The sequence below is a fragment of the Drosophila pseudoobscura genome, chromosome X (assembly GCF_009870125.1).
Source record: "Drosophila pseudoobscura strain MV-25-SWS-2005 chromosome X, UCI_Dpse_MV25, whole genome shotgun sequence".
NCBI classification, from domain to species: domain Eukaryota; kingdom Metazoa; phylum Arthropoda; class Insecta; order Diptera; family Drosophilidae; genus Drosophila; species Drosophila pseudoobscura.
Window position 1 is genome coordinate 11,616,638 of NC_046683.1, and position 13,507 is coordinate 11,630,144.

The 13,507-nt window shown below is 46.9% G+C and overlaps 3 protein-coding genes across 4 annotated transcripts; 1 reads left to right on the forward strand and 2 right to left on the reverse strand.

The window, feature by feature from the left end:
• Window positions 1-104: 104 nt before the first annotated feature.
• On the reverse strand, window positions 105-3,798 carry AP-1-2beta (adaptor protein complex 1/2, beta subunit). Of its 2 annotated transcripts, none has more exons than XM_015186274.2 (3): window positions 3,685-3,798; window positions 1,944-3,404; window positions 105-1,869 (listed from the first exon to the last, which is right to left on the reverse strand). In XM_015186274.2, exons 2-3 carry the CDS (start codon window positions 3,366-3,368, stop codon window positions 520-522), a joined length of 2,775 nt encoding a protein of 924 aa, XP_015041760.2. In that variant the 5' UTR covers window positions 3,369-3,404; window positions 3,685-3,798; the 3' UTR covers window positions 105-519. The 2 variants fall into 2 exon arrangements, with proteins under 2 accessions (XP_015041760.2, XP_001354899.2); XM_001354863.4 differs by lacking the exon at window positions 3,685-3,798 and adding an exon at window positions 3,530-3,646.
• Window positions 3,799-3,948: 150 nt separating this feature from the next.
• On the forward strand, window positions 3,949-5,223 carry LOC4814648 (nucleoside diphosphate-linked moiety X motif 8). Its single transcript, XM_001354862.3, has 2 exons — window positions 3,949-4,395; window positions 4,479-5,223. Exons 1-2 carry the CDS (start codon window positions 4,016-4,018, stop codon window positions 5,029-5,031), a joined length of 933 nt encoding a protein of 310 aa, XP_001354898.3. The 5' UTR covers window positions 3,949-4,015; the 3' UTR covers window positions 5,032-5,223.
• Window positions 5,224-5,576: 353 nt separating this feature from the next.
• Window positions 5,577-13,231, reverse strand: Clic (chloride intracellular channel protein 5). The gene is made up of 4 exons (XM_001354861.4): window positions 12,865-13,231; window positions 6,696-7,205; window positions 6,506-6,616; window positions 5,577-6,445 (listed from the first exon to the last, which is right to left on the reverse strand). Exons 1-4 carry the CDS (start codon window positions 12,955-12,957, stop codon window positions 6,368-6,370), a joined length of 792 nt encoding a protein of 263 aa, XP_001354897.2. The 5' UTR covers window positions 12,958-13,231; the 3' UTR covers window positions 5,577-6,367.
• Window positions 13,232-13,507: the final 276 nt, after the last annotated feature.

A 13,507-nucleotide genomic window follows, 5' to 3' on the forward strand; every position in this document is an offset into this window, starting at 1 on the left:
GCTTATGTCAATATCGTAGGACGGACTCCGATTGGCATCCGCTTCAGACTTATTAATCAATTACCATTCATCTCCCCTGCCTCGACATGAAACAAAACAGGGTATTAAAGTTTCGATTATTTAGTGTTATACATATGTCATACATTTTTACTAGGACACATACATATACATAGATGCATGCATTGGGTTTGTTGTGGGGGTTATTGTAGATTTTGGAATGCGGCTAAATGACGCTCCGGCATCGATTGGAGTGGGTTTCTACGGAGCATGCAACGTTTCATAACAATTAACATTTCTTCTTCTCGCGTCTTTCATTAGGATTAGTATTACATATATCAATTTGTTGTATATAGGTGCGTGAACAATTCGGAACTCCCAATACACACAATGCAATAATAGTAGTAGCTATAATATAATACGTAGACTACAATTTGCTTGTGTTATCTAGTGTAACACCTCCAGAAAACATTAAGAAACGGTTCTGTGGCTCATGGATATCTTGTTTCGATTGCTTTGAGTTTAAGGCGAGCGGATGATGGCCTCGTAGGCGGCGAAAATGATGTTAGCCACCTCCACAGAGCGCGACTTGAGGCTGAGCGTGGCATCGGGATTGCCCGGCTGCAGCTTCAGCTCCAGCAGCACCCAGATGTTGTTCGTCAGCCTCAGCGACTGGTAGAGCATGTCTTGGCCCTCGACATTGCGTTTGGCAATGGTGAAGATGTTGTTGGTGGTCATCTTGGAGGCGATGCCGTCGGTGGTGCCGATGACGCCGCTCAGGCTGTACTGCAGCTCGTTGGCGGCCGGTATCTCCTTCCAGGTGTTGAGGAAGACCCGCTTGTCCAGCTGCCCGTCCTCAGCGAAAAGCACATTTCCGTGCACCAGGCAGGCAAAGTAGAAGATGTCAATGTTGTTTTTCACCGCCACCTGAAGGTTGTTCAGCGGCTCCATGCGCTGGATGGGTCCGTTGGTGCCCAGGGCGAGGCTCACCTCGGCGCTCTGGTTGGGTGGCAAGGGTACCGCTTGCAGAGGGGAGGCTGGCGACAGGCCAAAGCTGTTCTTGTTCAGCTGGATGGCAAAGTTCGTCATCGGCTGCATGGCTTTGTTGGTGAGCGTCATGTCCATGAAGACTTCACCGTTGCGGCGGGAGAAAGTGCCCTGGATCTCCAGGCCCTTGCCCTTCTCGGCTGGCAGCCACGTGACTTTCGGGATTTGAACGCCCACAGAAAGGGAGGTGCCAGCCAGGCCAAAGATGTCGCCCAGCAGGCTGGAGGCGCCGCCCGCGGCTGGTTCAGCTGGTGGGCCACCCAGCAGTATGTCCAGGCCACCGCCTAGTAGATCCACATTGCTTGTAGCAGTTGGCGCGGCAGGCATGGCGGGGGCATTGATGTCCATAGACAGCAGATCCCCAATCAGCGATTCCTGGTTGGGTATGACCATGGCCTCCGATCCTGCTCCCGGCTCTTGCTGATCTCCTGCCCCGCTGCTTACGCCGGCTCCAGCCGTGCGGTTTGGCAGAGATTTACGTACGCCAGCTCCTCGTCCCTCCACAAAGGCCGTTGGTGGCTTGTGGTACACGCTGGCCAGCGAGCTGATATGACAGATGAGCTCGTCCAGCAGCGTCGGCTCCAGCAGATCCGTTTCCTCCGAGATGAGAGGCTTGTCCGCCAGCACAACTTCCTTGGCGGCGGCCGGGTCCGTGGAGAGCAGACGCCAGTAGATGAATCCACGGTCGCGCAAATCGGGATTGTCCGAATCCTGGGTGGCCAGCGAGAGGACGTGCTGCACCAGCTCTTGTGTATCCGATGGCCGCTTAAGAAAGAGCTTCACCACAGCCGTGAGCAACTGCAGCTGCACTTGGGCATTCTCATCCTGAAAACAACCAAAACAAAGATTCAATTTAGGCATAGTTTTGCAAAGGGGAATAGGCTGTGCGTGAGTTTTACCTGGAAGCCCTCGAGGAAGCTGTCGAGAAGCTCGTCTGCGTTATCAATGCGCTCGGCATACTCGCCGATGATCCAAACCATCGAGGCACGTGCCTCCGGCTCATCCAGGGTGTCCAGATTCTCGCACAAGGTGCTGATAATGCTCTCGTACTTATTGGGATACTTGCGGAAGATGTCTTTGATGACGACAATTGCCTCCTGCACCACATAGTTGACCTTCGTCTGGATGAGATCGAGCAGGGTAGAGACACAGCGCTCTGCCGATGGCTCCACCTTGATGGCACAACGACCGATGGCGCGCACCGCCTTGCGCACAAAATCGACATCCACCTCGGTGGCGTACTCCTTCAGTTCGCTGAGCACCTGGGCAATGTTGCTCTGGTTGGCCAGACGAATCATAATGTCCAATTTCTCCAGCTTCACGTAGATGGGATCGTTGTACTTCACAAAGAACACCTTCATTTCGTGCTTGAGGATGTCGGGACGCTTCTGGACAATAAGGTTGATGTTGCGCAGGGCCACGTATTGGACCTCTGGCTCCGAGGAAAGCAGGGTCACCAGGGGCGGGGCCAGCTTCTTGGTGAGCGTGGCACAGAAGTCACTGTCGCTGGACAGCATCTCGAGAAGCTTCATCAGAACCTTGACGGCACTGAGAACCACGGCAGCGTTGGCATGGGCCAAACGAGGCGTGATTCGCTCACAGATCGACTGCGCCTCGCGCTCGTCTTTGGGGCTGTAATTGGCCAGGGAGTCCAGGATGAATACCTGACCCCACTCTGTGCACTCGTTGAGGGCCGTCAGCAGCTTGTTGATGGTCACTGAGTTCATCTCTACCAGCGGCTGTCCCGACTGGCTGGCCTCGTTGATTTCGCTGAGGGCAGCCACTGCATTGGCCACGACCATCGGATTGGAGTCGGACAGCAGGTCCTTCAGCTGGTCGAGGAAGCCCTGGTCCTCTACCATGGTGGCCGATATGTCGTACAGCTTAGCCACGCACACTGCCGCCGTTTTGCGCACATAGGGATCCTCATCCTTCAGACACTTGCGCAGCGGCTCGCACAGATACTCGGTTATCTTGTCCACCCGTATGCAGCCCATCGTGCGCACGGCCAGGGCACGGATCAGCGGATTGGAGTCCTCGCAGTCCTTCACAAACGTATTCACTGCCATGATGGCCATGTCTGGCTGCGACTTGGCGTAGTTCATCAGATACAAGTAGACCAGCTTCTTAAGCTCCAGATTGTCGGTCTGCATGCAGTTAACTACATCGGGAAAGAGGGCGGACACATCCTTGCCGACGGTCATGCTGGCAATCACCTTCTTCACTGCCTCCTTCTTCTTCTCCTTCTTGTCATTGTTCAGCTCGGACTTGAGCTCGAAGATTTCGCCCTTTTTGGTAGTTGTGAAATACTTGGAATCGGTCATCTTGTTAGCTCTGCTCTACGAACTAGGTAGATCTTTCTGCGGGATATAAAGAAGAAATCGTGCGTTAAACTAAATAAGAGAGCTACTGACAAAATAGGGTATTATTGATTGCGGCGGCATTTCCTTCCCTCTAGGGGCGTAGCAGGCGCACATACACATACCAGCACACCCACAGATAGATACAGAGCTTGAACACGTCTCAAATCAAAGCTGACTTTCAAATTCAACATAAACCCTATTTAACACGTCACGTCCACATAGACCTGTATATTCCTCTATCTACTACAATATTTTCTGAGTTAACACCGTACATTACCTGTAAAACTAGCTTTTTTCGGGCAAAAATATGTATTGTTTGCTTTTTTTCTTTGCTCGGCAGTGTGACCGCGTATTGGTCGAAAAGATGTACGGTCTGACTCTCAGATATATATCGTATGTGCTGCAAGGAATGATGAGACTCATCGCTGCGAAGGCGCCTCACCAAAGCAAAAAAAACTGGACAACCTTCTGGAGATTGATCGGGAAATGCTTGAAGTCCAGAAATTACTGGATGGTCACCAGGAAACAAAATTAATATTACAATTTCAAATTCGGAAATATTGAGCAGTCTATCGATAGTGAGCCACAAATAAATAGTCGATCTATCGATGGTTTTTCAGCTATATTGTTTACATCATTTTTGGTTTCGCGATTTGAATATTATTGGGTTTCCATTCCATCTTAATTTGAAAGACAAAAACAGCATGTCGTTGGCCACTGTACACTCGGCGCGCCAGCGGATGCCACTTCTGCTGAGGACACCAATGTGCCACCTTAGCTCCTCCGCGACTGTTGCCTCCCAACGAACAGATCCGCAGGTGTTGAGCCCCGACGACTATGCGGCCCTTCTGTCGCCAGAGCAACAAGAGCGATGCATGAAGAAGATGCGCAATCTGCCGGCCTTTCCCCGACCAAAATCCTTGACACCCAATATGCGCGAAAAGCTGTCGGCCTCCGTGCTCATAGCTCTTTGCCAGGAACGGGGCACGTAAGTGGCGGCACAGACGTGTGTATGTACTCGGCCGGAAGAGGTGGCTCCAACTACGTTTGCCGTTCTCTTACTCCTTTCAGCGACGAGATCTCGCTGCTTTATACACGCCGCTCCCGGCACTTGCGTAGTCACAGCTTCCAGATCTCCTTTCCGGGCGGTAAGCGGGACGAGAGCGACGCGAGCTATGTGGACTGTGCCCTGCGCGAGACTGAAGAGGAAATTGGGCTCTCTCGCGATCGCATTCAGGTGTGGGGGGAGGCAAAGCCCCTATATTTGCCCCGAACCTCTGCCATTGTGCCTGTGGTCGGCTTTGTGCCCGACTTTCACATGTCGGAGCTGCGTCTGAACTGGGAAGAGGTGGAGGAAGTATTCAGCATACCGCTGAACGCATTGATGGCACCCAAGGCAGCGCGGCACACGCAATTTCGTAGCGGCTACAGTGGCCCCGTCTTCGTGGTTGATCACTACCGCATCTGGGGCATCACTGGCTACCTGACCCACGTCTTCCTGCACTGTCTGCTGCCCCCGAGCCTGCTGCCCGAGTCCCTCAAGACGAATATCAAATTTGTGCGTCCCTTCAAAATTCCACCAAAACCAGGGCATCATCATTCGGACCCATCAATGGCTAGCTAGTTGGGAACGGAACCCGGCCCAGGGCTTCCACTCAATTAAAATTGAGTTGGTTGAACCCCGAAATGGGTTACACACTTGTGACTGTTTCGATTAAATCAATCATCCGCCAAAAAGCTCGTGTTCTCTTCTGTTTCTTGTTATGTACAGACTTGTTTGTAAAATTTAATAAAACTTGATTTTTACATTATACTATTTCAACACTGTCTGCAATAACACTCGAATATGTACCTGGAAGACGCAAACGTCCTCTCTGTATACGCAATCCGTGGCGCTCTCTGGTTCCTTGAGCGGCTGGGACGCCGGTGGACGTGCAGGTACCGCTCAGAGGAACGCCCTTTCCTTTGGACAGCAGAAACAGGGTATTGATGGAGCGCATCTACTTGGGGACTGGGGCTTCTCCAGCCTCCAGGGTTGATTATTGAGTAAAATGGATTACATAAAAATAACACCATTTTGATTTTGTCTTTTTGTGTTTCGTTTTTTTTATTTTTTTTATTTTTAATTTTCTCTTAAATACAAAAAATACTCTTCATTTCCTCTTTTCATTTGCCTTTTGTTTTTTTTTATGTTATAAAATATTAAAATACAAGTTAAAAGCGAACAAAATGGCAACGGGCGCCAGGGAGCAAGAAACAAACAAAAAAATAATAATCAAAAAATCATAATTTAGGCAGAAAAAAATGCACATTTTTTTCTCCATTACACACACAAAAAAAGAATTAAAATTGAAAAGCTCCTTGCTGAATACAAAGTTTAAAGTAAAATCAAATAATAAAAAAATATTTGTAAATATATGGGCCAAGACCGGGTGGGGGTGGTAGTGTTTGTGGCCTATACAATGCCATTGGATAAGCCATTAATTGCGTATCGAGCTATCGTATAATATATGTATATGTATGGATATTTGCATGTCAAACACAAATATGGAGTTCATTAATTAATTAAACAAAAATACACCGCCGCAGACGGCTGGGTGGTGTTTGAATCAAGCATAGCTGAAGAAAGGCAACGCGGCTGCTAAAGAACACTTGTTATGCTTTTGCTATTTACTCTCTATACACGAGTATTGGTGTATAGGTGTGTTGTATATATATGTATGTATAGTATAGTATATGCGTGGATATTATGTATATCATGGTTGTAGTATACAATAATTTATAAGTCCTGGTTGTCGCTACATTCGGGTGCACGGTTGCACGGTTGCACATCGGGGGTTTAGTTGTAAAGTTGTCAAAAATATGAATTATTTGTTTTGTATACATATGATGTATATTTGGGGGCTGCTACTGCTACTGCTACTGCTGCTGCGCTGCGTGTGCTGCTTTTTATAGGAAATTTACTCCGATATATCAATTGGAATGGATGTGGTAAACGTGGGCGTCTCCAGCTCCTCGTGCTTCTTCATTTTGAGACTCTGCGCGAAGGCGAGCAAGAATCAGTAAACATAAATAAATCATAAATAGAGCGAACCCACCTGTTGCAGCTTATAGTGATTGATAATGTCCTGGTCGGCCGGGCACGATTGTGTAAAGGCATCCAGCTGATACATGTGGTACATGTAACGCCACAGCGCTGTCAAGTGCGTCTGAAGTGCGGAAGAAGGAGAGGAGATGATCATTAGGACTACTTAGTGTTTCGTTTCGCTTGGGTTTCGTTGCACTTACTGGTATCTCAAAGTCCACAAAGTATTTGCCAGCCACACGGATGTGCTGGAGACGGGGCATCAGCTCACAGTCGAAGCAGCACATGGTGTCGCCCGTAAGGAAGCGTGTATTGCGATTGGCCAAATGGTCGTTGATCTTCTTGAGGTGCGACAAGAGGGCATTGTTCTTGGCATCGTCCTTCTTCACCAGCATCAGCTTCAACTTCACATACAGGTTCTCGATCAGAGTGGCCACCTCCTTGTCCTGCACGAACAGATTGTAGCCGCCGGGTATATTCTTCATAATGTGACGCTCGATCTTCTCGTTCTCCAGTATGGCTAGGCCGTTGTCAATCAGGATGGGCGGATGCGTCGCCTCGAAATTGGTGCGGAAATCTGGCGGCGGCTTCTGCATGTCCACTGTGGTCACCTTCAGGCTGATTGTCTTTAGCTCGGCCAGCAGATAAAGGTCCATGAAGTACTCCTGACAGAACAGGCAGGCACCCTTGCGGCGTCCATCGATGGTGGAGGCCTGTGCAAAATGAGAAAATGCGAAAACACACAACAATTAACAATTAGTTAATGTGGGTCAAATGTTTTTCGTGGCAATCAGCTGTCTGTCTAATGGGAATTTAGCTTGCATAATGATGGGGTCGGTCGGTGGCTTCGCGTGCCGCCAATTACCGATAAATAAATCAAATAAAGTTTCCAGCCCAAATGAAACAACATAATTTCAGTCATGTGACATCATCACATCATGATCAGAGCTCTGACGCTGGCAGAATGAGTAATTGGAGGCGGCTCTTCTTCGCCTTCGACTTTGCTTTCATGCGAATCGGGCAGGAAGTGGAGGTGGGCCCGAGCCTAGAGACAGAGACAGAGCCACAGCCAGAGCCAGAGCCTTGTTCTTGATGCACTGCCAAGGCCAGCAGCGGCCACACATGTACATCAGATGACGACGATGACATCATCATCACATCAGATGGCAATGTGCGCGCGAGAGGTTTACTTGTTGATTTCCACTGCCTTTCCCGTTGTTGCTGTTGCTGTTGCCCGTTGCCGTTGCCCGTTGCCGTTGCCCGTTGCCTTTGCCGTTTACTGTCGACAGCCGGCTTAACTTCAATGGCAATCAATGTGTGCGTTAGATAAGCATTCAGCATTCCTGTTTGCCTTTTACACAGCAGTTGATTGGAGAACAATACCCCCGCCACAACGGGGCAAACGAAAAGCTGGAATCCCCGCCTACATGGCTATTGAATCCTCTCCAGCATCCGATTAAAAGAAAGCCCGCTATCGATAATTGGAAACGCGTTAGGCTCGCTCCGACAAATACTTAACGCCTGAATTCCCAAACAATTAAATTTTAATTCCTGATATCTAGTTAATTAGCGTTTGCCCTGTGAGTTAATGGCTTAATAGGCCTCAACCCACATGGCCCCCCCAGCCCCCCACAGCCCCGCCAGCAGCATAATCAACCGCAACAGCAAAACAATGGCGCTGTGGGAGCGCAGCAAGAAGTGGTTTTTTTCGTATCAATTTCGCTTTGGTGCTTAAACGGTGCTTATTTTTCATTATTGCTTCTTATTTATTTTTTTTTTTTGTTATACACCAACAAAGCAGAGTAGAGTATGTTATTAACTGTGCTTGCTGGATGCGATACACACGCGTCCCCATCCATCGGGAATGTACCGAATGACCCGGATTACATGCGGGGCATTTATTTGCTGTATCTTATTTTTAGCCTCATTTGCCATTTGCTGTGGCTTTGGCTTTGGCTTTGGCGTTGCTTTTCTCCATCAGTGTTCGCAATATGAATTGCAAAAATCGCAAATTGTACAATAAATGTGTGGCAACGCCAAAGGTCAGTCAGTCAGTCAGCCAGTCAGTCAGACAATCGGGCAATCTTGCGGGGTGCTGCTGCCTCTGCTGCAATTTGACGCTTTCAAAATAGAAATGACGAGAGAGAAGAGACGGCAGCACGGCACGGCAGCAGAAAAACAACACCAAAAGTAGTTAGCAAATGTCAAGTGCCATTCACATGCACACACATGCACATCCACATCCACACATGCTATGTATGTACATATATGGCACTTCTGGCTAATAAAATCCACACACATACACAATCGTACCTCTTGCCAATAAAAACTGTTGATTTTTAAACAAATTTTTCGTTGGAAATACATAATTTATGAATGTGTGTGTGTGTGCTGCCAATCATACATATGTATGTGTAGGTTCCACATACAGTTGAGGTCCAAATAGTAGTAACGGTGGTGCAACCATCTCAGCAGGAAGAGCTTACATTCCACTAGCTAAGAAATACTTTATTCTAGAATTGGTTTTCAAACAATGAGCCAATGAGCCCAATGAGAGAGATGAGATTTATACCCTATACCATAGGGCCCCAGGCTATAGCTCTGCCCAAATCGTATGTCCCTGAGGAACTTTTGAAAAATAATATTGTGGACAGACCATCACCGATACTATCTCTAGGTTTCTCAAGAATTGCCACATATTAGTGCTTACGATATGGTCTAAGGTCTAGTTGCCCGCCACTCTATTCCGACATTAAAATGTATCATCCCGACTGTCGATTGGGACATTCCAAATCAGCAAGGAAGGGTTTCTGTCTTTTGTCTATCGAGCACATTCCCATTATATTGGCTGCCGGCAGTTATTCCGTTTCTTTCAATTGTAAATTTGTGGAGCGATAAGATAAAGACCAAAGCAAAATAAAAAAACAAATAAAAAACTAAAGTAAAGTCAAATAAAATACAAATACAAACAGCAACAACAAATCATAAATAAAAACGAAATTAAATAGTTGTTGGCGGCATCGGGCATCGGGCACCGGGCACCCCGTCCGTCTGCCTCTGCGTGGCGTTATTTTTGGAACCGGTTCGCCGACAGCTGCAGAACGCAATCATTCCGTTTTCAGATGATGACGATCCTCATGGGGATGGAAGTGCGAATGGGAGTGGGGACTTGGACTGAGGGGGGTGTACATACATATGTACATATGTCAGCCTTGAGAAGAGCTTCTTCACATGCCACAACGGGCGATTGTACCGATTTCACCGATTCTTTTTGGGCCACATACAAGCACATGTGGCAGATATGTATGTACATATATTTGATATCTTATCAAGCACGGGCGGAAGCCTCCGTGATGAAGTAATGGCCAAAAAAAATACAAACAAAATATAATCAACACTAAGTGACGAGCCCAGGGGTGAACGGGGAACGGGGGTGGCGGGTGCATGGCTGATATTTGGTTGGGTGTGCTACAAACGTGAGCTTCACACTTGCATACACCACCTTCCGCCCACAAATTGGTAATGGGCTAATCGGTCTCCCCACCCGCTTCTCTCTGGCCGGTAATCAATTTGGAGAATTTATTTCAGAACATTCCAGAAACGCAAGGCGTTCAACTAATTGATTTAAACAAAATAATTCACGAGGCAACAGACCACAGAAAATATTGATTTGGCGAGACCGCAACGTTTACTCCCTCGTATATCGATCGTTTGATTAGTTTAATCTATATTAAATTAGCCTACAATTAAGTTTCACTTAAACGAAATCGACTATAATTTATGAAATTGACAGCTTTTTGGAGACAACATTGTAATAGAGAGATACCCTCCCGCAAGGGTATAACAATAACAGTCGTTTGTCAATGAAATCCACACGCCATCCACAATTGCAAAAAGAAACAGATCATCTGTCAATGGGTGGCGGGGAAGCGGAACCTATGAAGGCGGAATGAGGAGAAGCAGAATCTGTGAGGGTGGAAGTGGTGGTGGCGGAGAAGCAGAAGCAACAACAGTTAAGGCGAGGGCGGAGTAGGAGGAAACGATGTAAACATTTGCGTGTTTTCTGCATGCATATGCATGTGTGTGTGTGTGTGTGTACATTTACTGACAGCACGTGGAGGCGTGAGGAAGACAACAAATCAGTTGGTTCAACTGTCATCTCAGCATGCACACACCCACACACCCGCACACATACATATTCGTACCGCATACCACATACAGTTGTGGCCAAAATTCTAGGCCCGTTCTAGTACGTTTAGCAACAGCTCAATTATGGAGGTTTATTTTGTTATTATATCTTTGCAAATAAACATATGTATGAAATATGCTTTAGTAGATTTCTACATAGTTTGTATTGACCTCCGCTGTATATGGGATGCGTGCTGCAGCTTCAGTTTCTCTCTTCGCTTTAAGTGGCAACAAAGAAGCGCATTTTCCTCAACATGGACAATTGTTGGCGTTGTAAAAGGGCCCCTCAACGAAAAAGGCCTTAAATTAGTTTAAGTGGATCGTGAAAACATACTCTCGCACATACACACATACCATGTATGAAAGGATCGTTTAGGAAAGGGAAATACATACATACATATGTTTGTACGTATTTATTTTTCTTTTGTTTTGATTCGATGCCAATTTGGGGCATCTCTTGAGATCTCGCGTGGGCGATGACTCCACTCCGACTTCTGCACGAGGAGGCTTTGCCTTTGCCTTTGGCTTTGGATTTGGCTTTGGCGCGAACAGGAGGGAGGCGGAAAAGTGCACACGAGAAAAACCTGTTTAGCGTTCAATGATTGTTTTGTTAGCTGCTTTCCCTGCTCACCGCACCGCGCTTTGTCCCTCTGTGGAAACAACAAAACCATTTGTGTTTGTTTGTTGCCTGCACGCGCGGAACAGAGAGGCATGCCACCATCTACCATCTACCATCAACCCATCTACTCAACTCAGCTCAGCTCAGCTCCGACTTCCACTGCTTTCCTTCCCGCTCTGAAATTGAACTTTCACTTTTATTTTTTGCTGTAAATGGAAATGGCTTTTCCATGTGCCAATGCGCTTTTCGTGTTGGTTATGTCAAAGATGCTTCTCGGCTGATGGCTGGAAAAGTGCTGGTCCTCCCCTCTAGTCCACAGTCAACAGGTGCGCGCCTCGTATCCACTTTCTCTGGCAACAGGAAAAGGGAGTGGGCTATTGCTCATTGCATTGGGATTGCGATTGGTATTGGTATTGGGGCAGGAAATGTGACTGCGACTGTGGCTGGAACTAGGGCTGGGTTTCGGACCTGGCGGAGAATTAGTCATGCACTATAAGACTTTCCGAGAGGTGCGGCCCCGTGGCCCGTGGCGTGGGATGGCCTGATGGATGGTTGTTTTTGGTTGGTTGGAGGAGCAGCCGGCAGAGGCAGAGGCAGAAGAGGGCTTACCAATAGAATCAACAATCCAAAGTGTGTTCCGAAAACAATCACAAATTACTTTGGCAAATAACGCGGGCCCATGGGCCATGATGCGACGGCAAGGCATGCATGACGTATGCCCCCAAGAAATTTAGAAATCCGTCAAAGATAAAAGGAAGCCAAGCGGTGGAGACTTTTGTCAGCATTTTGTTAAGCAATTGGCGCGAATGGGAAGTATGATTAAGAGTTTTTGAAGAAGGAGATAAGAATAGAACCGCACAGAAATACGTTACGATCTACACTTACACGCATACACAAATACACAGGCCAGACCATGGTGTATGTGTGTGTGCTGATGATAGGGAGAGAAGGAAACCGGTTTTGGCGATGCTTAGAAACCACAAAAAAACAACACATAAAAGGGGGGGCGTGCAAGAGATGGCCGATGATAAAGGGGGAGAAGCTCTGGCTCTGGGCTCTGACCAAAAGGCAAATAAAACCCAAAAGAAGAAATGAAATGGGACATAATGAATATACAATTCTGTTTCATGTGACACACACACGCTCACTCGGCAGAAGAGCAGAGGGGGAAACATAAGTAGCAGAAACAGCATTTCCAAGGTGTATTTATTCAACGTGACGCATTGCCAAAGAGCACTCGTACAATAGTTTACCCATTTTGCTTTATATTGAATTAGCAGCGTCCCACAAGGAGTGCGAGACATAGTTGGGCAAACAAAAAATAAACATACTTGGTGGGGGGAAGAGCGGGGACTTCATCACCTCATTCAAATACAATACACCTTGATACACCGTTCGTTTTGTCTTTGTGCTTTTTGCATTTGTGATGGCGTAGACGCGACGCCGACGCTGCCGCTGACAGCGCTGCATTTTCACTTTGTGGCATGGAAATGAAAAGCCAACCCAGCTAAACACATACACATGAGTGCATGCATATATGCAAATATGACCAAAGGAAAACCCACCTTGATGATCAGTTCTATCTCGGGAACATCGAATTTGCTGCTGCCGTTTGTCGTCTCCTGCTGCGACTGCGTCTCGACGTCGGCGGCGGACATGGTTGGCTCCTTATTCTTCTCTTTTGCAGCGTTTTGTGGAAAGGTTTATCCGCGTGACGGGGTGCGTACGTGTGTGTGTTTTTGCTTTTCGCTCTTGTTGTGCTAATTTTTATATTTGCTAATATCTGTACACAGACACAAAATCACACAATCACACAATCACAGAATACACGGTCACCGCAGCAAAATATAAAATATATAATTGCTGAAAGTTTGCACTCGGTGTATGTTTTGTGTCGAAGTCAAAAAAAAAATTGGTGCGCACCAGTCTTGCGACCAGATTTATCGATAGACCTTCACAAATATACCGTCTCATTATGAAAATATACTGTAAATATACTGACGAACTCAAGTTCTGTTTAACATATTCCTCAATTTTGATATTATGTCGAATAATGCGGACTAACTAAAATCTTTTGCTTTGCCCATATAGTTTTATGCCATTGGTGAATATATTTTCTACATGATTTTCTATTTTATCTTTTATTATATTGTGTCTAAAACATGGTTTAAGCCAAAATGGTCAACAAAACACAGTGGTAACGTAAGT